General features: G+C 45.3%; 2 protein-coding genes across 2 annotated transcripts in view; both read right to left on the minus strand.

Annotated features, from left to right (window-relative positions):
* Positions 1–17,561, minus strand: part of LOC139029507 (inactive phospholipase C-like protein 2) — a 282,717-nt gene that overhangs the window by 203,732 nt on the left and 61,424 nt on the right. The window lies entirely within an intron of this gene.
* LOC111981098 (inactive phospholipase C-like protein 2) overlaps positions 8,737–17,561 on the minus strand; it is a gene marked incomplete at its 5' end in the record, with an annotated part of 21,310 nt that continues 12,485 nt past the window's right edge. Inside the window, 2 exons of the mRNA XM_024012245.1 lie at positions 8,737–8,841; positions 11,370–11,573. Of these exons, the coding sequence (XP_023868013.1) occupies positions 8,752–8,841; positions 11,370–11,573 (294 nt within the window). The remainder of the gene's footprint in view (positions 8,842–11,369; positions 11,574–17,561) is intronic.

The raw sequence follows: 17,561 nt of genomic DNA on the forward strand, positions 1-17,561 counted from the left end.
CACCACCCTGGACGGTCCCATGGCCTGTAGGGCTTACAGTACCATCACCACCCTGGACAGTCCCATGGCCTGTAGGGTGTACTGTACCATCACCAGCCCGGATGGTCCCATGGCCTGTAGGGTGTACTGTAACACACCACCCTAGACGGTCCCATGGCCTGTACTGTACTGCTGTAAATCTGTCCACTGCCACTGGATTGACACTGACTTCTACAGTACACAGCTACTGTAATGCTGAGTACAGCTGCTTCCCTGGACACTTTTTCACAGTTTGAGGACAAAGTCTAAGTACAGAGCAACTTCCCACTACAAAGATATGTCCCTACCCTTCATGTCCTGTGCTCCACTTAAAAAGTCCCCTCAACAAAGTATGCCATCGCCATTCCGGTTCCCCATGGCACACATTGGCACGCCCATTTCTCCATTCCTCCTGCAGAGCCACCCCTTGACAGGCACACGCCCATAAAACCTCACACACCGCCACAGTTCAGTGGCTGAGAATCACCCTAGCCGAGACGCATGGAGAGCAAAACAAGAGAGGGAACGAGAGAAAGATATTATTAGTGAGCTGCTTCTGAGCAGTGTGTAACTGGGGCACCCAGGGGTTATAAATAGCGATACTCACAACAATAATAACGGTGAGCAACAATAAGTGTCTAGCCAGAGGTCATTTCTCTCTTTCTCTCTCTCTGTGCTCAGCCTTCTGACACGCTCTCCTCTCATCCATCCGTCCACTTATCTAGCCATCTCTCTCTCGCCTGGCTTACTGTACTGCTGTTCTTTCAAAGTGATAATAATCCCTGTTGTTATATTAAGCTCTTTTGTTCCCATTTACTTGACGATTGAATATTTTTGTACCGTGTTTCCACGAGCTGTCAGTGAAATGAATCAGTGAGATATCATATCCTGAACCTCAAGCCGTTCATTTATCTCCTTTATATTCGCAACAAAACCAAAAGTAAAGGTGTCCGACTCAGTTCTTAAAAGGGGAGATCTGTAGTTGCTACATCCATTTTTGGATTTATGAATTTATATATATTTATATATATACCCGTTCATTCTTGAAGAATATATCATATAAATGAGCTTAGTTCAATTGTCAAATCCAATCAGAACCCAAAATATAAGCTTGTTTTTACCAATGTTTGTAAACATTATACATGTAAACAAACTCTGCATAGCCTCATAACATGCTTAAAAATCTATTTTGTATATATTGGATGGTCAGTCCTTGCATCCATAGCTCTGTCTATGACTTTAAGAGTGCTTACATTTTTCTCCGGGCCCACCCCTCAGCTTGAGGAACCTTGTGGCACACAGCCTCTCGGACCATTTCATTTCCCAATTGTCATTTTCCCTTCCAGTGGCACACTTGTCATTTTGAACTGTCACTTCAAGTAATGCACCCCTATGGCATACTCTACTCTATCACGGCTCAGTCTCACGCTTTGCTTCTCGTGTGAAGAGAGAGAGAGAGAGTGAGAGAGAGACAGGCATGTCAGTACTGGGACGTGTTCAGAGAGAGACAGACGACAAGATCATCTCTCTGCATGCACCTACACACACACACCTATGCTCCATATACACATAGGGAAAGGGGGGTTGAATGCAACTGAAATGTGTCTTCCGCATTTAACCCAACCCCTCTGAATGAGAGAGGTGCGGGGGGCTGCCATAATCAACCTCCACGTCTTTGGCGCCCGGGGAACAGTGAGTTAACTGCCCATTTCAGGGGCAGAATGACAGATTTTTACCTTGTCAGTTTGGGGATTCGATCCAGCTACCTTTCGGATACTGGCCCAGCTACCTTTCGGATACTGGCCCAACACTCTAACCACTAGGCTACCTGCCGCCCAAGGCGAGGAGAGAAACAGGGGGAGAGATAAGAGTGAGTAGTAAAATAGAGCAAAAGAGGAGTGAGAAAACGGGACTAAGGAGAGAAATGAACAGAATGGAGAAAAAGGCAGAACCACGAGAGAGAGAGAGTAACAGAAATCAAAAAAGAGAGGCTCCGAGCCGAGCTTCATGTGCTGCGAGGGAGGGATCAGCCAAAGCCGGATTTCATCCCAGGACACCACAGAGAATGGGATTTTCTCTGTCCGGAACGGCGGCATTGACTAAGAAAAGACAGGGATCTCTTTATCCCCTGCATTTCCATGGTAATGGGATCCATGGTGAGAGGCTGCTAACCATACCAACGCAGCCAGAGGAGGCGGAGAATCTCACCAAGGGACAGAGAGGGGGAGGGGAGGAAGGGATATCAATAAATAAACATAGACATGTCCATGCAGCCTTTTTCCTCCTACCTCCTCCTCCCTCCTCCATCAGTCCTCCTGCCCTATACCCACGCTAGCTAACGCCAGTCTACTGCTGCTGTCCCTCTGGTGCCAGGGCTGGAAAAGCCCATTAAAACTGGTGATATGAACTCCGTGGTTCTCTTAAACATGATCGCAGGATTTGAATAAGCAATTCTAGGGGTATATACATGATGTGTATGTTATGAAAAGCAACATGTATGCACGTCCACACACATTCATGCAGTCACTTGTGCACACAGCCACAGATAGCATCTGTGCGCCAGAACGTATGTCACAGATGCCTGTGTGGTCGTTCATTGGTCTGTGTTGTGGTGAGCCCTGGGGGTTTATCAGGCAGGCACCTCTGTAGGTGCATGCAGAGAGGAGTTAGCGGGGACATCTTGTCGCCTCACGTCCCGCCTCACATCCCACCTCTCTCTCTCTCATCAACACATCAGCACCACTTCCCAAATTAAATTGATTAGAAGCAATAATGGCTGGGCATAATGAGCACAGAGAGGGGGTGGAGGAAGGAGGACAGAGAGAGTAGGCATTCAAACAGAGTGCCGTTTTCTCTACCGCATATAAACTCAGCAAAAAAAGAAACGTCCCTTTTTCAGGACCCTGTCTTTCAAAGATATTTCGTAAAAATCCAAATAACTTCACAGATCTTCATTGTAAAGGGTTTAAACACTGTTTCCCATGCTTGTTCAATGAACCATAAACAATTAATGAACATGCACCTGTGGAACGGTCGTTAAGACATTAACAGCTTACAGACCGTAGGCAATTAATGTCACAGTTATGAAAACTTAGGACACTAAAGAGGCCTTTCTATGGACTCTGAAAAACACCAAAAGAAAGATGCCCAGGGTCCCTGCTCATCTGCGTGACCGTGCCTTAGGCATGCTGCAAGGAGGCATGAGGACTGCAGCTGTGGCCAGGACAATAAATTCCAATGTCCGTACTGTGAGACGCCTTAGACAGCGCTACAGGGAGACAGGACGGACAGCTGATCGTCCTCGCAGTGGCAGACCACATGTAACAACACCTGCACAGGATCATACAGCCGAACATCCCACCTGCGGGACAGGTACAGGATGGCAACAAAAACAGCCTGAGTTACACCAGGAACGCACAATCCCTCCATCAGTGCTCAGACTGTCCGCAATAGGCTGAGAGAGGCTGGACTGAGGGCTTGTAGGCGACGTTATAAGGCAGGTCCTCACCAGACATCACCGGCAACAACGTCGCCTATGGGCACAAACCCACGTGTCGTTGTTGCCGGTGATGTCTGGTGAGGACCTGCCTTACAATGTCGCCTATGGGCACAAACCCACGTGTCGTGTCTCCGTGGGGCTGCTGAGAGCCCAGCCATGTGTATCACAGGAACATAAAGCCGCTTCAGCTTCCTGTGTTTGTAGCTCCTTCGCTTTGCACTTTTTATTTTTCCATTCCATTTCGTTCCGTCTGGCCAAGCAATAGCAAAACAGCCCCCTTGTCAGAAAGCATGAGCATGGGATGCAGAGGCATGGGATGGCTGCAGGACATGTCTTTTTACGACTGGGCTGGGTGAAGGGTGGGGTGGAGGAGGGTGAGGGAGGGAGCTGGGTGTTAGAGACGTGTTATGTTTGGTGAGGCTGAGGGCCCGATAGGGGTTCTTTTTCCCGTTGCCCCACCCCAATGTTTTTCTTATTAGCATCTACCCCACCCCTTGACATCCCACTACTGCATGACACTAACACAAGCCGTTGTGACTGTATAGCTGTGCAGTTACTGGGGGGTTTCAGCCTCATGCTAGCCAGGGCTTCTTATGGGCTGTCTATGGAGGAGCGGTGGCGAGTGCATTACTGATTCAAGCCCTAGCTGGTTCATGCTGCCACCCCTGCAGGGTAAAACGGGAAGCACGGAACACTGGCACAGGGAATGCATGCTGCCCACAATGGAGGTGGCTGGGCATTGGGCATGAGCCTGCCTTACTGTGTGACGGAGGGGGAGGCCCCTGTGGGGTGCCAGGCTCGCATGTTGCTTCAGTGTCTGCTGAATTCCTTTGAAAAGTTCCCCCCAAACATTCTCAGTTAAATCACTCGTACACCTCCCTCTCTCAACACACACACAAACAATTTAGGGGAACCTAAAATTTAATTTCCATTCAAAAATCCCTATTTCCCTAAAACAATAACCCTAAAATCCAACCTAACTCCTAACCCTACCACTAAAACCCTTACCTGAAATCTAAGACCTAAGACTAATTTCCCCACGAGGGAGATTTTGCTTGGTTCTTACTGTCCTTGTGGAGACTTTTGGGGATTTTAGGTCCCACAAGGATAGAAGAACCAACCAATACACACACACACACAACACACCAACACCACCAACGACTGGTCAAGGGGCACACAACACAGCACACCACACCCACACACAACACACACACCACACGGGTTCTAGCTTTTACCCCAGAGTGTGTCTTCAGTGTGTCGTCAGTGTGTCTTCAGTGTGTCGTCAGCGTGTAAGCCTTGTCTCTGCCTGGTTCAGTTAACATGTGGATGTTTTTCATTCCATCCACAGTTCATTCTGAATATTATATATATAGTGCCTTCAGAAAGTATTCAAACCCCTTGATTTATTCCCACATTTTGTTGTTACAGCCTGGATAAAAAATGGATGAAATGTATATATTTTTTCCGCACCCATATCCACAGAATACCCCATAATGGCAAAGTGAAAACATGTTTTTAGACATTTTTGCACATTTATTGAAAATTAAATACAGAAATATCTCATTTACATAAGTATTCACACACCTGAGTCAATACATGTTAGAATCACCTTTGGCAGTGATTACAGCTGTGAGTCTTTCTGGGTAAGTCTCTAAGAGCTTTGCACACCTGGATTGTACAATATTTGCACATTATATATATATTTTTWAATTATTCAAGCTCTGTCAAGTTGCTTGTTGATCATTCATTGCTAGACAGCCATTTTCATGTCTTGCCATAGATTTGCATGCCGATTTAAGTCAAAACAGTAACTAGGCCACTTAGAAACATTCAATGGTGTCTTGGCACGCAACTCCAGTGTATATTTGGCCTTGTATTTTAGGTTATTGTCCTGCTGAAAGGTGAATTTGTCTCCCAGTGTCTGTTGGAAAGCAGCTTTTCCTGTAGGATTTTGCCTGTGCTTAGCTCTATTCCGTTTCTTTTTATCCCAGAAAAACTCACTAGTCCTCGCCGATGACAAGCATACCCATAACATGATGAAGCCACCACCGTGCTTGAAAATATGAAAGTTTTACTCAGTGATGTGTTGTGTTGGATTTGCCCCAAACATAACACTTTGTATTCAGGACATAAAGTTAATTTCTTTGCCACTTTTTTTTGCAGTATTACTTTAGTGCCTTATTGCAAACAGGATGCAAGTTTTTGAATAATTTTACTCTGTACAGGCTTCCTCCTTCTCACGCTGACATTTAGGTTAGTATTGTGGAGTAACTACAATGTTGTTGATCCATCCTCAGTTTTCTCCTATCACAGCCATTAAACTCTGTAACTGTTTAAAGTCACCATTGGCCTCATGCAACTGAGTTAGGAAGGACACCTGCATTGGAAAAACCTCCCTGGTCTTTGTGGTTGAATCTGTGTTTGAAATTCACTGCTCGACTGAGGGCACCTTACAGATAATTGTATGTGGGGTACAGAGCTGAAGAAGTCATTCAAAAATCATGCTAAACACTATTATTGTACACAGAGTGAGTCCATACAACTTATTATGTGACTTGTTAAGCACATTTTTACTCCTGAACTTATTTAGGCTTGTCATAACAAAAGGGTACTTTTTGACTACTTATTGACTCTAGACATTTCAGGTTTTCATTTGTAATCTATTTGTAAAACTTTCTAAGAACGTAATTCCACCTTGACATTATGGGGTATTGTGTGTTGGACAATAACACCACATCTCAATATAATTCATTTTAAATGCAGGCTGTAACACAACAAAATGTGGAAAAAGTCAAGGGGTGTGAATACTTTCTGAAGGCACTCTATATAAATATATACTGTACACTCCCCTACGCATTTATTTGGCCAGTGAAGCTAAAACATTTAATTTGGCTCTATACTCCAGCTTTTTGGTATTATATGTACTATAGTACAGAATGTCGCCTATTATGTAAAGGTATTTTCATACATATCTGTTTTACCGTTTAGAAATGAATGCACTTCATGTATCTAGTCATAAGTATTTGGACAAATTCACTTACAGTGTCTTTCATTTAGTCAAAATGTTTGCATTTGGTCTCATATTCTTAGCACACAATGATTACATCAAGCTTGTGACAACAAAGTTGTTGGATGCATTTGCAGTTTGTTTTAGTTGTGTTTTGGATTATGCTGTGCCCAATAGAAATGAATGGTAAATAACATATTGTGTTATTTTGGAGTCACTTTTATTGTAAATAAGAATAGAATATGTTTCTAAACACTAATAAATGAATGTGGATACTACCATGATTACAGATAATCCTGAATGAATTGTGAATAATGATGAGTGAGAAAGTTACAATGTCAAAGATCATACCCCCAAGACATGCGAACCTCTCACCATTACCAGGGAGGTTAGCATTTCTTTGGGGGATGCTATTTATGCCTCTTTAACAAAGCTGGAGTCTGACAATTTGTTGGGCCTTCCTCTAACACTACCTGGTATAGAGGTCCTGGATGGCAGGGAGCTCGACACCAGTGATGTACTGGGCCGTACTCACCACCCTCTGTAGTGCCTTGCGGTTGGGTGTCTTGCAGTTGCCGTACCAAGCGGTGATGCAGCCAGTCAAGATGCTCTCAATGGTGCAGCTGTAGAACTTTTGGAGGATCTGAGGGCCCATGCCAAATCTTTTCAGCCTCCTGAGGGGGAAGGGAAGTTGTAGTGCCCTCTTCAAAACTGTGTTGGTGTGTGTGAACCATGTAAATTACTTAGTGATGTGGATGGAACTCCCGACCCGCTCCACTACAGCCCCATCGATGTGGATGGGGGCGTGCTCGCCCCTCCGTTTCCTGTAGTCCATGATCAGCTCCTTTGTCTTGCTGACGTTGAGGGAGAGGTTGTTTTCCTGGCACCACACCGCCAGGTCTCTGACCTCCTCCCTACAGGCTGCTTCACTGTCCAAATAAATACGTTAGGAGGTGTACACGTGTGCACTTACTGCTGGTTCACGTGCATCTGTTTAATATCCTTGAGTTTACCAGTGCAGAATGTACTATCTGTGTTATGTCTCGCCTTCGGAGGCGGGCAGATACAAATACCGCAGGTAAACAAACATAATGATGATAAATCAGGAATCCTGATGCATCTTTATCTTATCTTCTCTGCCATTTAGGAGCGCTGTCTGTCTGCAGCCGCTCAGTACTGCAGTGGGGCAACCTGCAATTACAGCCCCACGCAGAGGATGGGGAGCCAGGAGAAAGACAATCATTGGCCCCCTAATTTGGAGCCATTTTGTACTTAAAAGATCTCATTATATTCAATTACAACCACGCACCAAAAGCCTTAGTCACCGCTATTGTCCACAAGCCGTTAAAAAAACCCAGTATTGACGATTCCCTGCTTCCATTCTCTCCCTCATTCTATCTTTCTATCTATTACTGTCCTTCCTGTCCTCTCTGCTCTTTTTAAGGGAATATTTCAGTTCATTCAGTCCTCTTGTTCCATTCAATGCCGTCTTGCTCGGTGAGTGAATTCACATGCCGACTGACGTGTTAACTACCCAGGGCTGAGTCCCTGAAGATAAATGGTAAATTACTGGATGACGACAGCAATAGCGATGACAGTGACTATGATGAAATCCCCACATGGATTTCTATCTCCTTGGCCAGCAGCATTCCATCCTGCATTCCACTGCTGGCTTGCCTCTGAAGCTAAGCAGGGTTGGTCCTGGTCGGTCCCTGGATGAGAGACCAGATGCTGCTGGAAGTGGTGTTATAGAATATCTCATTGCCTTGTGTAGGGGGCTGTCTTTCAGATGGGATTTTAAAATGGGTGTCCTGACTCTCTGTGGTCACTAAAGCTCCCATGGCACTTATCGTAAGAGTAGGGGTGTTAACCCTGGTGTCCTGGCTAAATTCCCATCTGGCCTTCATACCATCATGTCCACCGAATCATCCCCAGCTTCCAATTGGCTCATTCATCCCCCTTCCTCTCCCCTGTAACTATTCCTCAGGTCATTGCTGTAAATGAGAATGTGTTCTCAGTCAATTTACCTGGTAAAAGAATGTAATAGAAAGACTGATCAGAGACCAGTTTGGGATGGGAGTGAGGGCGGGCAGTGTTATGCCCATGTTTGTCTGGGTTTGGTGAAGCTCTTGACCCGTGGCATAGACTGGTCCAAGATCTGTTTGTGCTGTCTTGCTGACCTTAGGAGACAGCACTTTACCAGGCTATGTCACTGGTAAAGTGAATACTACAAAGCCTTACCTGCCCGTTGTGCTTGTGTAAGCTTGGAGTAGACCACATCAGCTGACTCAATCAGCGTCCGGCTCGTCTGAATCATCTACAGAGAAATAAACAGGGGACAAGATGAGGCAAAAGGAAGTGAGGTCGTACAGTATTAAGCAATTCCTGTGTCGGAGGGGGACTTCTTATGTCATGAGTCCTACTGTAGGCTAAACAGGACAATGGAAACACTACCTCTTAGTAAAGAATAACACAGAATTATCATTGAATGTACGCATAGCCAAACATGGGGGAATACCATAGGAATAATGAATAACAAAGTCTGGAGGGAAATACTTCTCAGAGACATTCGATGGAAGAGAAAGAGGGTACGTCAACATTTCTCAAAGTCCTTTGATCATTTGTTCTTTATACACTTTTCCCCTGCTATTGCCCAGACCCCTGGGAATCACACCCACAGAGATAGAGTCAGACAAAACACATGCACCCCCACACACACAGAGTCGACAAACCAGACCACCCCACACAAAGTCAGACAAAACACACGCACCCACACACACACACCACAGAGTCAGACAACACACGCACCCCACACACACACACACAGAGTCAGACAAAACACACGCACCCCCACACACACACACACAGAGTCAGAACCACAACACACACACAACACACACACACACACACACAACAACAACACACACAACACACACACACACACACACACACACACACACACACACACACACACACACACACACACACACACACACACACACACACACAAGAGTCATGTGGTGATACATGTAAGGACGGAGGTGAGAACAGTCTGGTTGCATCCTAAATGACACCTTGTTCCATATTTAGTGCACTACTTTTTGACCAGGGCCCATTGGGCTCTGGCCAAAAGTAGTGCACTACATAGAGAATGGGGTGCCATTTTGTGATGCAGCCCCCGTCTGGTCCCTACCTGTGTTCCTGGAAGCATTGAGCCAGCCTTACAGCTTTAGCCCAGTTCAATCCCCAACCCTGTGACCTGAACTGAAAACCTTCTGCTTTTACAGGCTCTCCCTCCCACGGACAGTGAGAAGCAGCTGGCCTGACCCAGCAGTCAGAGCACAGAGACAAGAAGCAGGCCACTGTGTGTGGGCTGGTACAGGGCCACTGGCCCTGGATCATATTGGTCAGCAGACAGGACAGGGGGCTGGCTCCCATTGGCTCAGGCTGAGCTGGGTCTCTCTGGCCTGGCCTCAGGGGCACTGACCACAGAGTTCGAATCTGCTGATGCTCAGTTCACTCCTAGGTTACGGCGCCTGCGTCCAACCAGCCCACGTGAGGACAACCATGAATGTGTTAATGGCTAGGGCTGGTACACACACACACACACACACACACACACACACACACACACACAACACACACCCACACACACCACCACACACACACACACACACACACACACACACAACCGCACACAACCGCACACACTGGAGCCTCTGTTCTTGAGATTGGGGCGTGTGCCAATGGACTAATCTTTGGAAGCACACAGTAACACTCAGCTGACTGACCCTGTGCTCAGGACAGGCAGCCTCTCTCTCAGACACACTCAGCCTCACTGTAGATTCATCTCCTCAGCTKTCGGGACTCTGCTAGCTGACRCTGGGAGGCTGGGAGCACAGGAATGTTGCAATGGAACAGCAGCGGAATTATTTTTAGGCCCTTCATTTAGGCTCTTCATTAAAGCCCTTCACATGTGAATGTAATATACCGCGGTCATAAGAGGTACTCAAAGACAAGCACGCCCAGGGAGAAAGCTGGTTAAAATACAACGCTATTTAGAGCCTCCGCTATGGAGCTTATATGAGGTCGTTGCACTCTAGGTGTCAGCAATAGGAATGACTGGGATATGAACAGTAATGTCATGTAGCTATAACACCACAACAGCTCCTCTCTGATGACCCAGTTCAACAGGTCAAACCAATCTCCATCAGGGGGGTGGAATAGTGGGGTGTTGACTTGCTCTGAGCGCTGGGGGGACTTTAACCACCCCTGTGTTGGCCTGTACCAGTAGGTGCCTGGTGAATAATGAATAAGCTGGTTGTTATCACAGATCAGACAGCAGCCAGGATGGAGAGTGACGGCTTGGGGAGGCACAGGGCATGATGGGATGCCGTGCGGAAGCGCAGCAGGGTGAACTGCTCCGGGATGAGTTAGAGCTTATCACAGTGCTGCAGTAGCTATAGGAAATGGTTTGTTCACTCCCCGTGGTGGAAGTCATCTGTGGCATGTTGCCTTGCTGTGTCATAATGTGCTAACAATTTATAACATTTTCCTACACTGATAGTATTATTTCAAGGCATAGTGTGCAACAGACTCTTAAGACTGTATAGTGCACAAGGGTGTTGTAGCATGTCACCTTACCAGGTCGTGATGCGTTTTCATTTCATAGCACCTTTTTAGGGAACGACGTTCACACGCCGATTAACCGGCAATGAACGTTGAGCTCGCGTCACTCGTTCAGCGTTTACCCACAAAACGTATCTCTCTGAATACAACATCGACCTCAACAGAACGGTAGCTCTGCAGTGCATGTTATGCCTATGTGGTGCYGCTATAGCGTACCATGTCGTAGGCGTTGAGGACCTTGCGGAGCAGCTCGGGGACGGGCCCTTGGGCCTCCATGGTGGGGTAGGCTTGACTCAGGTCCACGGTCACCCTGAGCGCTCGCTCGCTGTTCATCAGCCACGTGGACACGGTCAGGATACACTGCTTCATGTTGGCCGCCGGCGTCAGACCACACAGCTCCTTGAACGACACCATGGCATTCTGGTAAATAAACAGAGAGGATCATGGATGAGGGTTAGCATCACGGAATCTGTAAATATTGAAAGGGATTGTAAGGTAGCGGACCCAAGGGACAATTCAAACACAGAGAGGATGTCTCGTTGATTCTATGATAATCATTGGACAAGTTTACCATTATTACTACATTGCCCACAGCAACTTAAAAAACAATAATCATTGTGACCAAAATGTCCCACAAGACCGTACTCTACACATGAGATAAATGTGGTCAACCGTATCCTGATACTCTCCTCACGTCCGAGAAAACCTCAGGAGAGAAAGAACAGCCCTGATTGCGTTTGTGTTCATTAGTGAACCTAGCGGTTCCCATGACATCACAGCCTGCTCGTTCAGTGGTGCAACGCGGCCCAGGAGCCTCCACCGCAGGCTGCCTGGCCTTGCTCTGCTCCCAGCCTGTCTGCTCTCACATCCCCTGGCCTGGCCCTGACACAACGCCTGCCTCTCTGCCTGCACCTCCAGCACTGCGTGACTATTCACATCACAGCCCAGCATTGTTCTCTCCAGCATGGGAATCTGAGCCCTGATTCGGGCCCACCAGACTATTCACACAGTACATCACCATTCACTGGCCCACCCAAATAAACAGGGAAAGAAAAAAAGCAATGAGGGATGAAAGACAGAGACCAACATTGGAAAGATAGAGTGAGAAGGAAAGAGAGGGATAGAAAAGGGAGAAGGGAGGGAGGGAGAAAGAGAGACGAGTGGGGGAAATCAGTCGTAAGAGAAAGAGGAAAAGAGGGAGAAAAAAGGGAAAGATAATAAAAGAAGGATGGTGAGAAACAACAGACTGAGGGAGGAAGAGTGTGTGGTGATGGTGTTTGGGAAGCGGTCAACAAACCAGACAGTGTAGGCCAGGCAGTGTGGGAACGGGGCTGTGTCCCCTGCAGGACCTCCAGCCCAGGAGAAAGGCTCTTTTCTCCCCCTGGAGGATGGCTGTCATTTTGTGGGCTGACCTTCCTGGACATAGGCATCTGTATGCACACACAGCCTCAACTAAAGCTATTAACACCCTTCGGCTGAGGAAGCAGCTTTTACTGTTGAATGGGAAATGGAGGTGACATGTGTATGGGTTTACTCACTGTAGTGTAGGTGTAGATGTGTGTGTGTGCACGTGCCAGTGTGTGTGTTTGCGGAAGAGTGTGTGTGTTTGTGTATGCATGCGTGTGTGTGTTTCTGCTTGCCTGTGTGTGCGCATAGTACACTTCTGTGTCTGTCTCTGTATGTTTGTGTGAGTACACGCCACTGTGAGTACACGCCACTGTGTGTGTCGTTGTTGTTGCTCTATAAACTCCATACTGTATCCAGACTGCAGGCAGGGCCACAGAACCAAACAGAACAGTTAGCCACCATCTTTAATTATCCTCATCCTTTCCTCCTCTACCCCTCCAACATGACATTCCCCAAATGAGAACTGCGTGTCTGGTTTCACTGCTGTTTTTGTTCCCCTCTTTCTCTCCCTTTCTTTCTCTTCCTCTCTCTCACTCTTTCCCCCTCTCTCTCTCTCTCTAATCTCTTTCTCTCATTCTCCGGACTGCAGTTTGGAGTTGGGAGTGAATGCAGCAGGCCCTTTACTGGAACGCATGCCGCAGGAACAGAGTATGGGGCCGTCTGCCTGCTTGCCTGTTACAGTGTTCCAGTCAACACTCTGCGGGGAAACATACACAGTCATTTCTCTCTCTCTCCCTCTCTCTACATCTTGCTCTCTCTCTCTCTCTCTCTCTCTCTCTCTCAATTCAATTCAAGGGCTTTATTGGCATGGGAAACATATGTTAACATTGCTAAAGCAAGTGAAGTAGATAATAAACAAAAGTGAACTAAACTAAAACAGTAAACATTACACTCACAGAAATTCCAAAAGAATAAAGACATTTCAAATGTCATATCATGTCTATATACAGTGTTGTAACGATGTGCAAATAGTTAAGTTAAGGTACGAAAGGGAAAATAAATAAACAGAAATATTGTGTTTTTTCTTCACTGGTTGCCCTTTTCTTGTGGCAACAGGTCACAAATCTTGCTACTATGATGGCACACTGTGGTATTTCACCGAGTAGCTATGGGAGTTAATCAAAATTGGGTTTGTCTTCAAATTATTTGTGGATCTGTGTAATCTGAGGTAAATATGTGTCTCTAATATGGTCATCCATTTGGCAGGAGGGTAGGAAGTGCAGCTCAGTTTCCCCCTCATTTTGTGGGCAGTGTGCATATAGCCTGTCTTCTCTTCCTCAATAGCAAGGCTATGCTCACTGAGTCTGTACATAGTCAAAGCTTTCCTTAAGTTTGGGTCAGTCACAGTGGTCAGGTATTCTGCCACTGTGTACTCTCTGTTTAAGGCCAAATAGCATTCTAGTTTGCTCAGTTTTTTTGTTAATTCTTTCCAATGTGTCAAGTAATTATCTTTTCATGATTTGGTTGGGTCTATTTGTGTTGCTGTCCTGGGGCTCTGTGGGGTCTGTTTGTGTTTGTGAACAGAGCCCCAGGACCAGCTTGCTTAGGGGACTCTTCTCCAGGTTCATCTCCCTGTAGGTGATGGCTTTGTTATGGAAGGTTTGGGAATCACTTCCTTCTAGGTGGTTGTAGAATTTAACGGCTCTTTTCCGGATTTTGTCATTAGCGGATATCGGCCTAATTCTGCTCTGCATGCATTATTTGGTGTTTTACATTGTATATGGAGGATATTTTTTCAGAATTCTGCATGCAGTCACAATTAGGAAAGGGAGAGGTAAATCCTAAAGAACCTGAATGGATTTCCTGCCACTCCTACAGAGCCTCTCTGTAACTGCCAGTCTCCTCTCCCACTTTCCTCCTTTCCAATCCCCTGTGAGAGGAACACACTTCACTCTGCTATTGTTCACTCTCTGTCAGAGGTCACTGAAGTGTGATAATGCATTTCTTAATACAGGTGAATAAAGGTGAAATTAAAAAAAAGAAATACCATTCCATGCGTATTACGGGGTGTGACTGTAGGCCAAAAAAGAACAAATAATGTAATTTAACAGATGTTCTTATCCAGAGTGACTTGTGTGTGTTTACGTGTCGGCCAACATTTTAATTAAAAGACTGCACTATACTCCCGAGTGGTGCAGCAGTCCCAGGCTGTGTCACAACCAGCTGTGACCGGGAGTCCCATAGTGCGGCGCACATTTGGCTCAGCGTCGTCTGGGTTAGGGGAGGGTTTGGCCGGGGGGGCTTTACTTGGCTCATCACGCTCTTGCGACTCCTTGTGGCGGGCCGGGGCGCCTGCAGGCTGACTTGGGTCGTCAGTTGAACGGTGTTTCCTCCGACACATTGGTGCAGCTGGCTTACGGGTTAAGTGGGAGGGTGTTAACTTCTTATGGCTGCAATCCCGTTAACGGGATGATATGACAACAGCCAGTGAAAGTGCAGGCCGCCAAATTCAAAAAACAGAAATCTCATAAATAAAATTCCTCAGACATACATGTGTCTTATACCATTTTAAAGGTAATCTTGTTGTTAATCCCACCAAAGTGTCTGATTTCAAATATGCTTTCAGCGAAAGCACTACAAACGATTATGTTAGGTCACACCAAACCACAATAAGCACAGCCATTTTTCCAGCGAAAGATAGCAGTCACAAAAAGCACAAATAGAGATAAAATTAATCACTAACCTTTGATAATCTTCATCAGATGACACTCATAGGACTTCATGTTACACAATACATGTATGTTTTGTTTAAAAAGTTCATATTTATATAAAAAAATCTGAGTTTACATTGGCGCGTTACATTCACTAGTTCCAAAAACATCGAGTGATTTTGCATAGCCACATCGTTTCAACAGAAATACTCATCATAAATGTAGATTATAATACAAGTTATACACATGGAATTATAGATATACCTCTCCTTAATGCAACCGCTGTGTCAGATTTCAAAAGAACTTTACGGAAAAAGCAAACCATGCAATAATCTGAGACGGAGCTCAGAGACAATAGTCAAATTAGCGCCATGTTGGAGTCAACAGAAACCAGAAATTACATGATAAATATTCCCTTACCTTTGATGATCTTCATCAGAATGCACTCCCAGGAATCACAGGTCCACAATAAATGTTTGATTTGTTCGATAATGTCCGTTATTTATGTCCAGTTAGCTACTTTGGTTAGCGCGTTTGGTAAACAATTCCAAAGTCACAAAGCGCGTTCACTAAAACGTGACGAAATGTTCAAAAGTTCCGTAACAGTCAGTAGAAACATGTCAAACGATGTATTGAATCAATCTTTAGAATGTTGTTAACATATATCTTGAATAACGTTCTAACCGGAGAATTACATTGACTTCAGATGAGCGATGGAACGGAGGTCCTCATGTGAATGCGCGTGGTCAAAGAATGTTCACCTCATGGCAGTGGTGACTCATTCTACTCTCATTCGGCTCCCCTTCACAGTGGAGTCATCAGACAAAGTTCTACAGACTGTTGACATCTAGTGGAAGCCGTAGGAAGTGAATACTCATTCATATCTCGCTCTGATTTCAATGGATTTCAATGGTTTTCAATGGTTGAAACTCGACAAGCCTCAGAATTTCCAGTTCCTGTTTGGATTTTTTCTCAGGTTTTTGTCTGCCATATGAGTTCTGTTATACTCACAGACATAATTCAAACAGTTTTAGAAACTTCAGAGTGTTTTCTATCCAATACTAATAATATGCATATATTAGTAACTGGGACTGCGGAGCAGGCCGTTTACTCTGKGCACCTTTCATCCAAGCTACTCAATACTGCTCTGCAGCCATAAGAAGTTAAGGAGCGTGGTTTCGCGGGTCATGTTTCGTAGAGGGCGCATGACTCGACCTTCGCCTCCCGAACCCATTGGGGAGTTGCAGCGATGAGACAAGATCGCAATTGGATATCACGAAATTGGGGAGAAAAGAAAAAGAAAAGAAAAAGATTGCACTATACAGTATCAATCTGCATGTATGCATTTACGCATGAATGGGTGTGCTATTGTGGTGCTATTTTGGTGCTATTGTGGTGCTGTGACAGTGTGTGCTGAGGTTTCTCTCATTACCATGCACCCTCAACACAGGCCTTTGTGAAGAAGACTTGAAGTCTACTTTAAGTCTCCCTTCTTTACTCTGTCCTGTGTGAGTCAGTGGCTGTGTGTCTCAGGGGAGAGGAGGCTCTTTATTGGAGCCCAGACTACACTGTGTGACGCTTCCAGCTGCCAGCTCTGGTCTCCTCTACAGGTGGTAATATCATCTGTTGTGTCTTTACTGTCATTAAATTGAAGACTTAGTTTTTATCAAAGATTCTCTGTAATTAGTTATTATGCGATCAACTAAATAATAACGTAACTAATTAACTAGGAAGTTGGGGAACCAGGGAAAGTGTTCAGATTACAAAGTTATAATTTCCCAATATAACCTTTCAGATATTTTCATATCTGATCAATAGTCTTCTGATTAATGATTTATTTATTTTTACCTCACGTTAGTCTCATTCCAAACGTCGTAAATTGTTGRTTATCTGCACGAACCCAGTCTTCACTATGAGTCATCCATACATCAATTGTCTTAAATAATTTATTTATTACTAACTAAKTAATTCACAGAAATGCATAAACAAACACACAAACTTAAAATGGTTACATGAAATGATAGGATAAATATGCCCTAGTGGGCTGAACCGGCATGGCGGCTTGTTAGACAAAGGGAAAATTGGGGTTCGACTAAGAAGTCACTACAGAGTTCATAATTATAACAATTGACATGCTAATCCTTTACACATGAACGCTCACTCATTCGGGAACAATTGCAATCAATATATATATATTTACGCTCAGTGTGTCGTCTTGATCGCTGGAGAAAAGTTAGTTTCTGTTGGAGAGTTTCGTCCGTCTTTCTCTCTCTCTGTCTTGGTTAGAGGAGATAGTTCAGAGTGACATTCATTCGTTTCGTTATCGAGTGGATGTTTCGGCGGTTGTCGT

The sequence above is a fragment of the Salvelinus sp. IW2-2015 genome, linkage group LG20 (assembly GCF_002910315.2).
Source record: "Salvelinus sp. IW2-2015 linkage group LG20, ASM291031v2, whole genome shotgun sequence".
Classification (NCBI taxonomy): Eukaryota; Metazoa; Chordata; class Actinopteri; order Salmoniformes; family Salmonidae; genus Salvelinus; species Salvelinus sp. IW2-2015.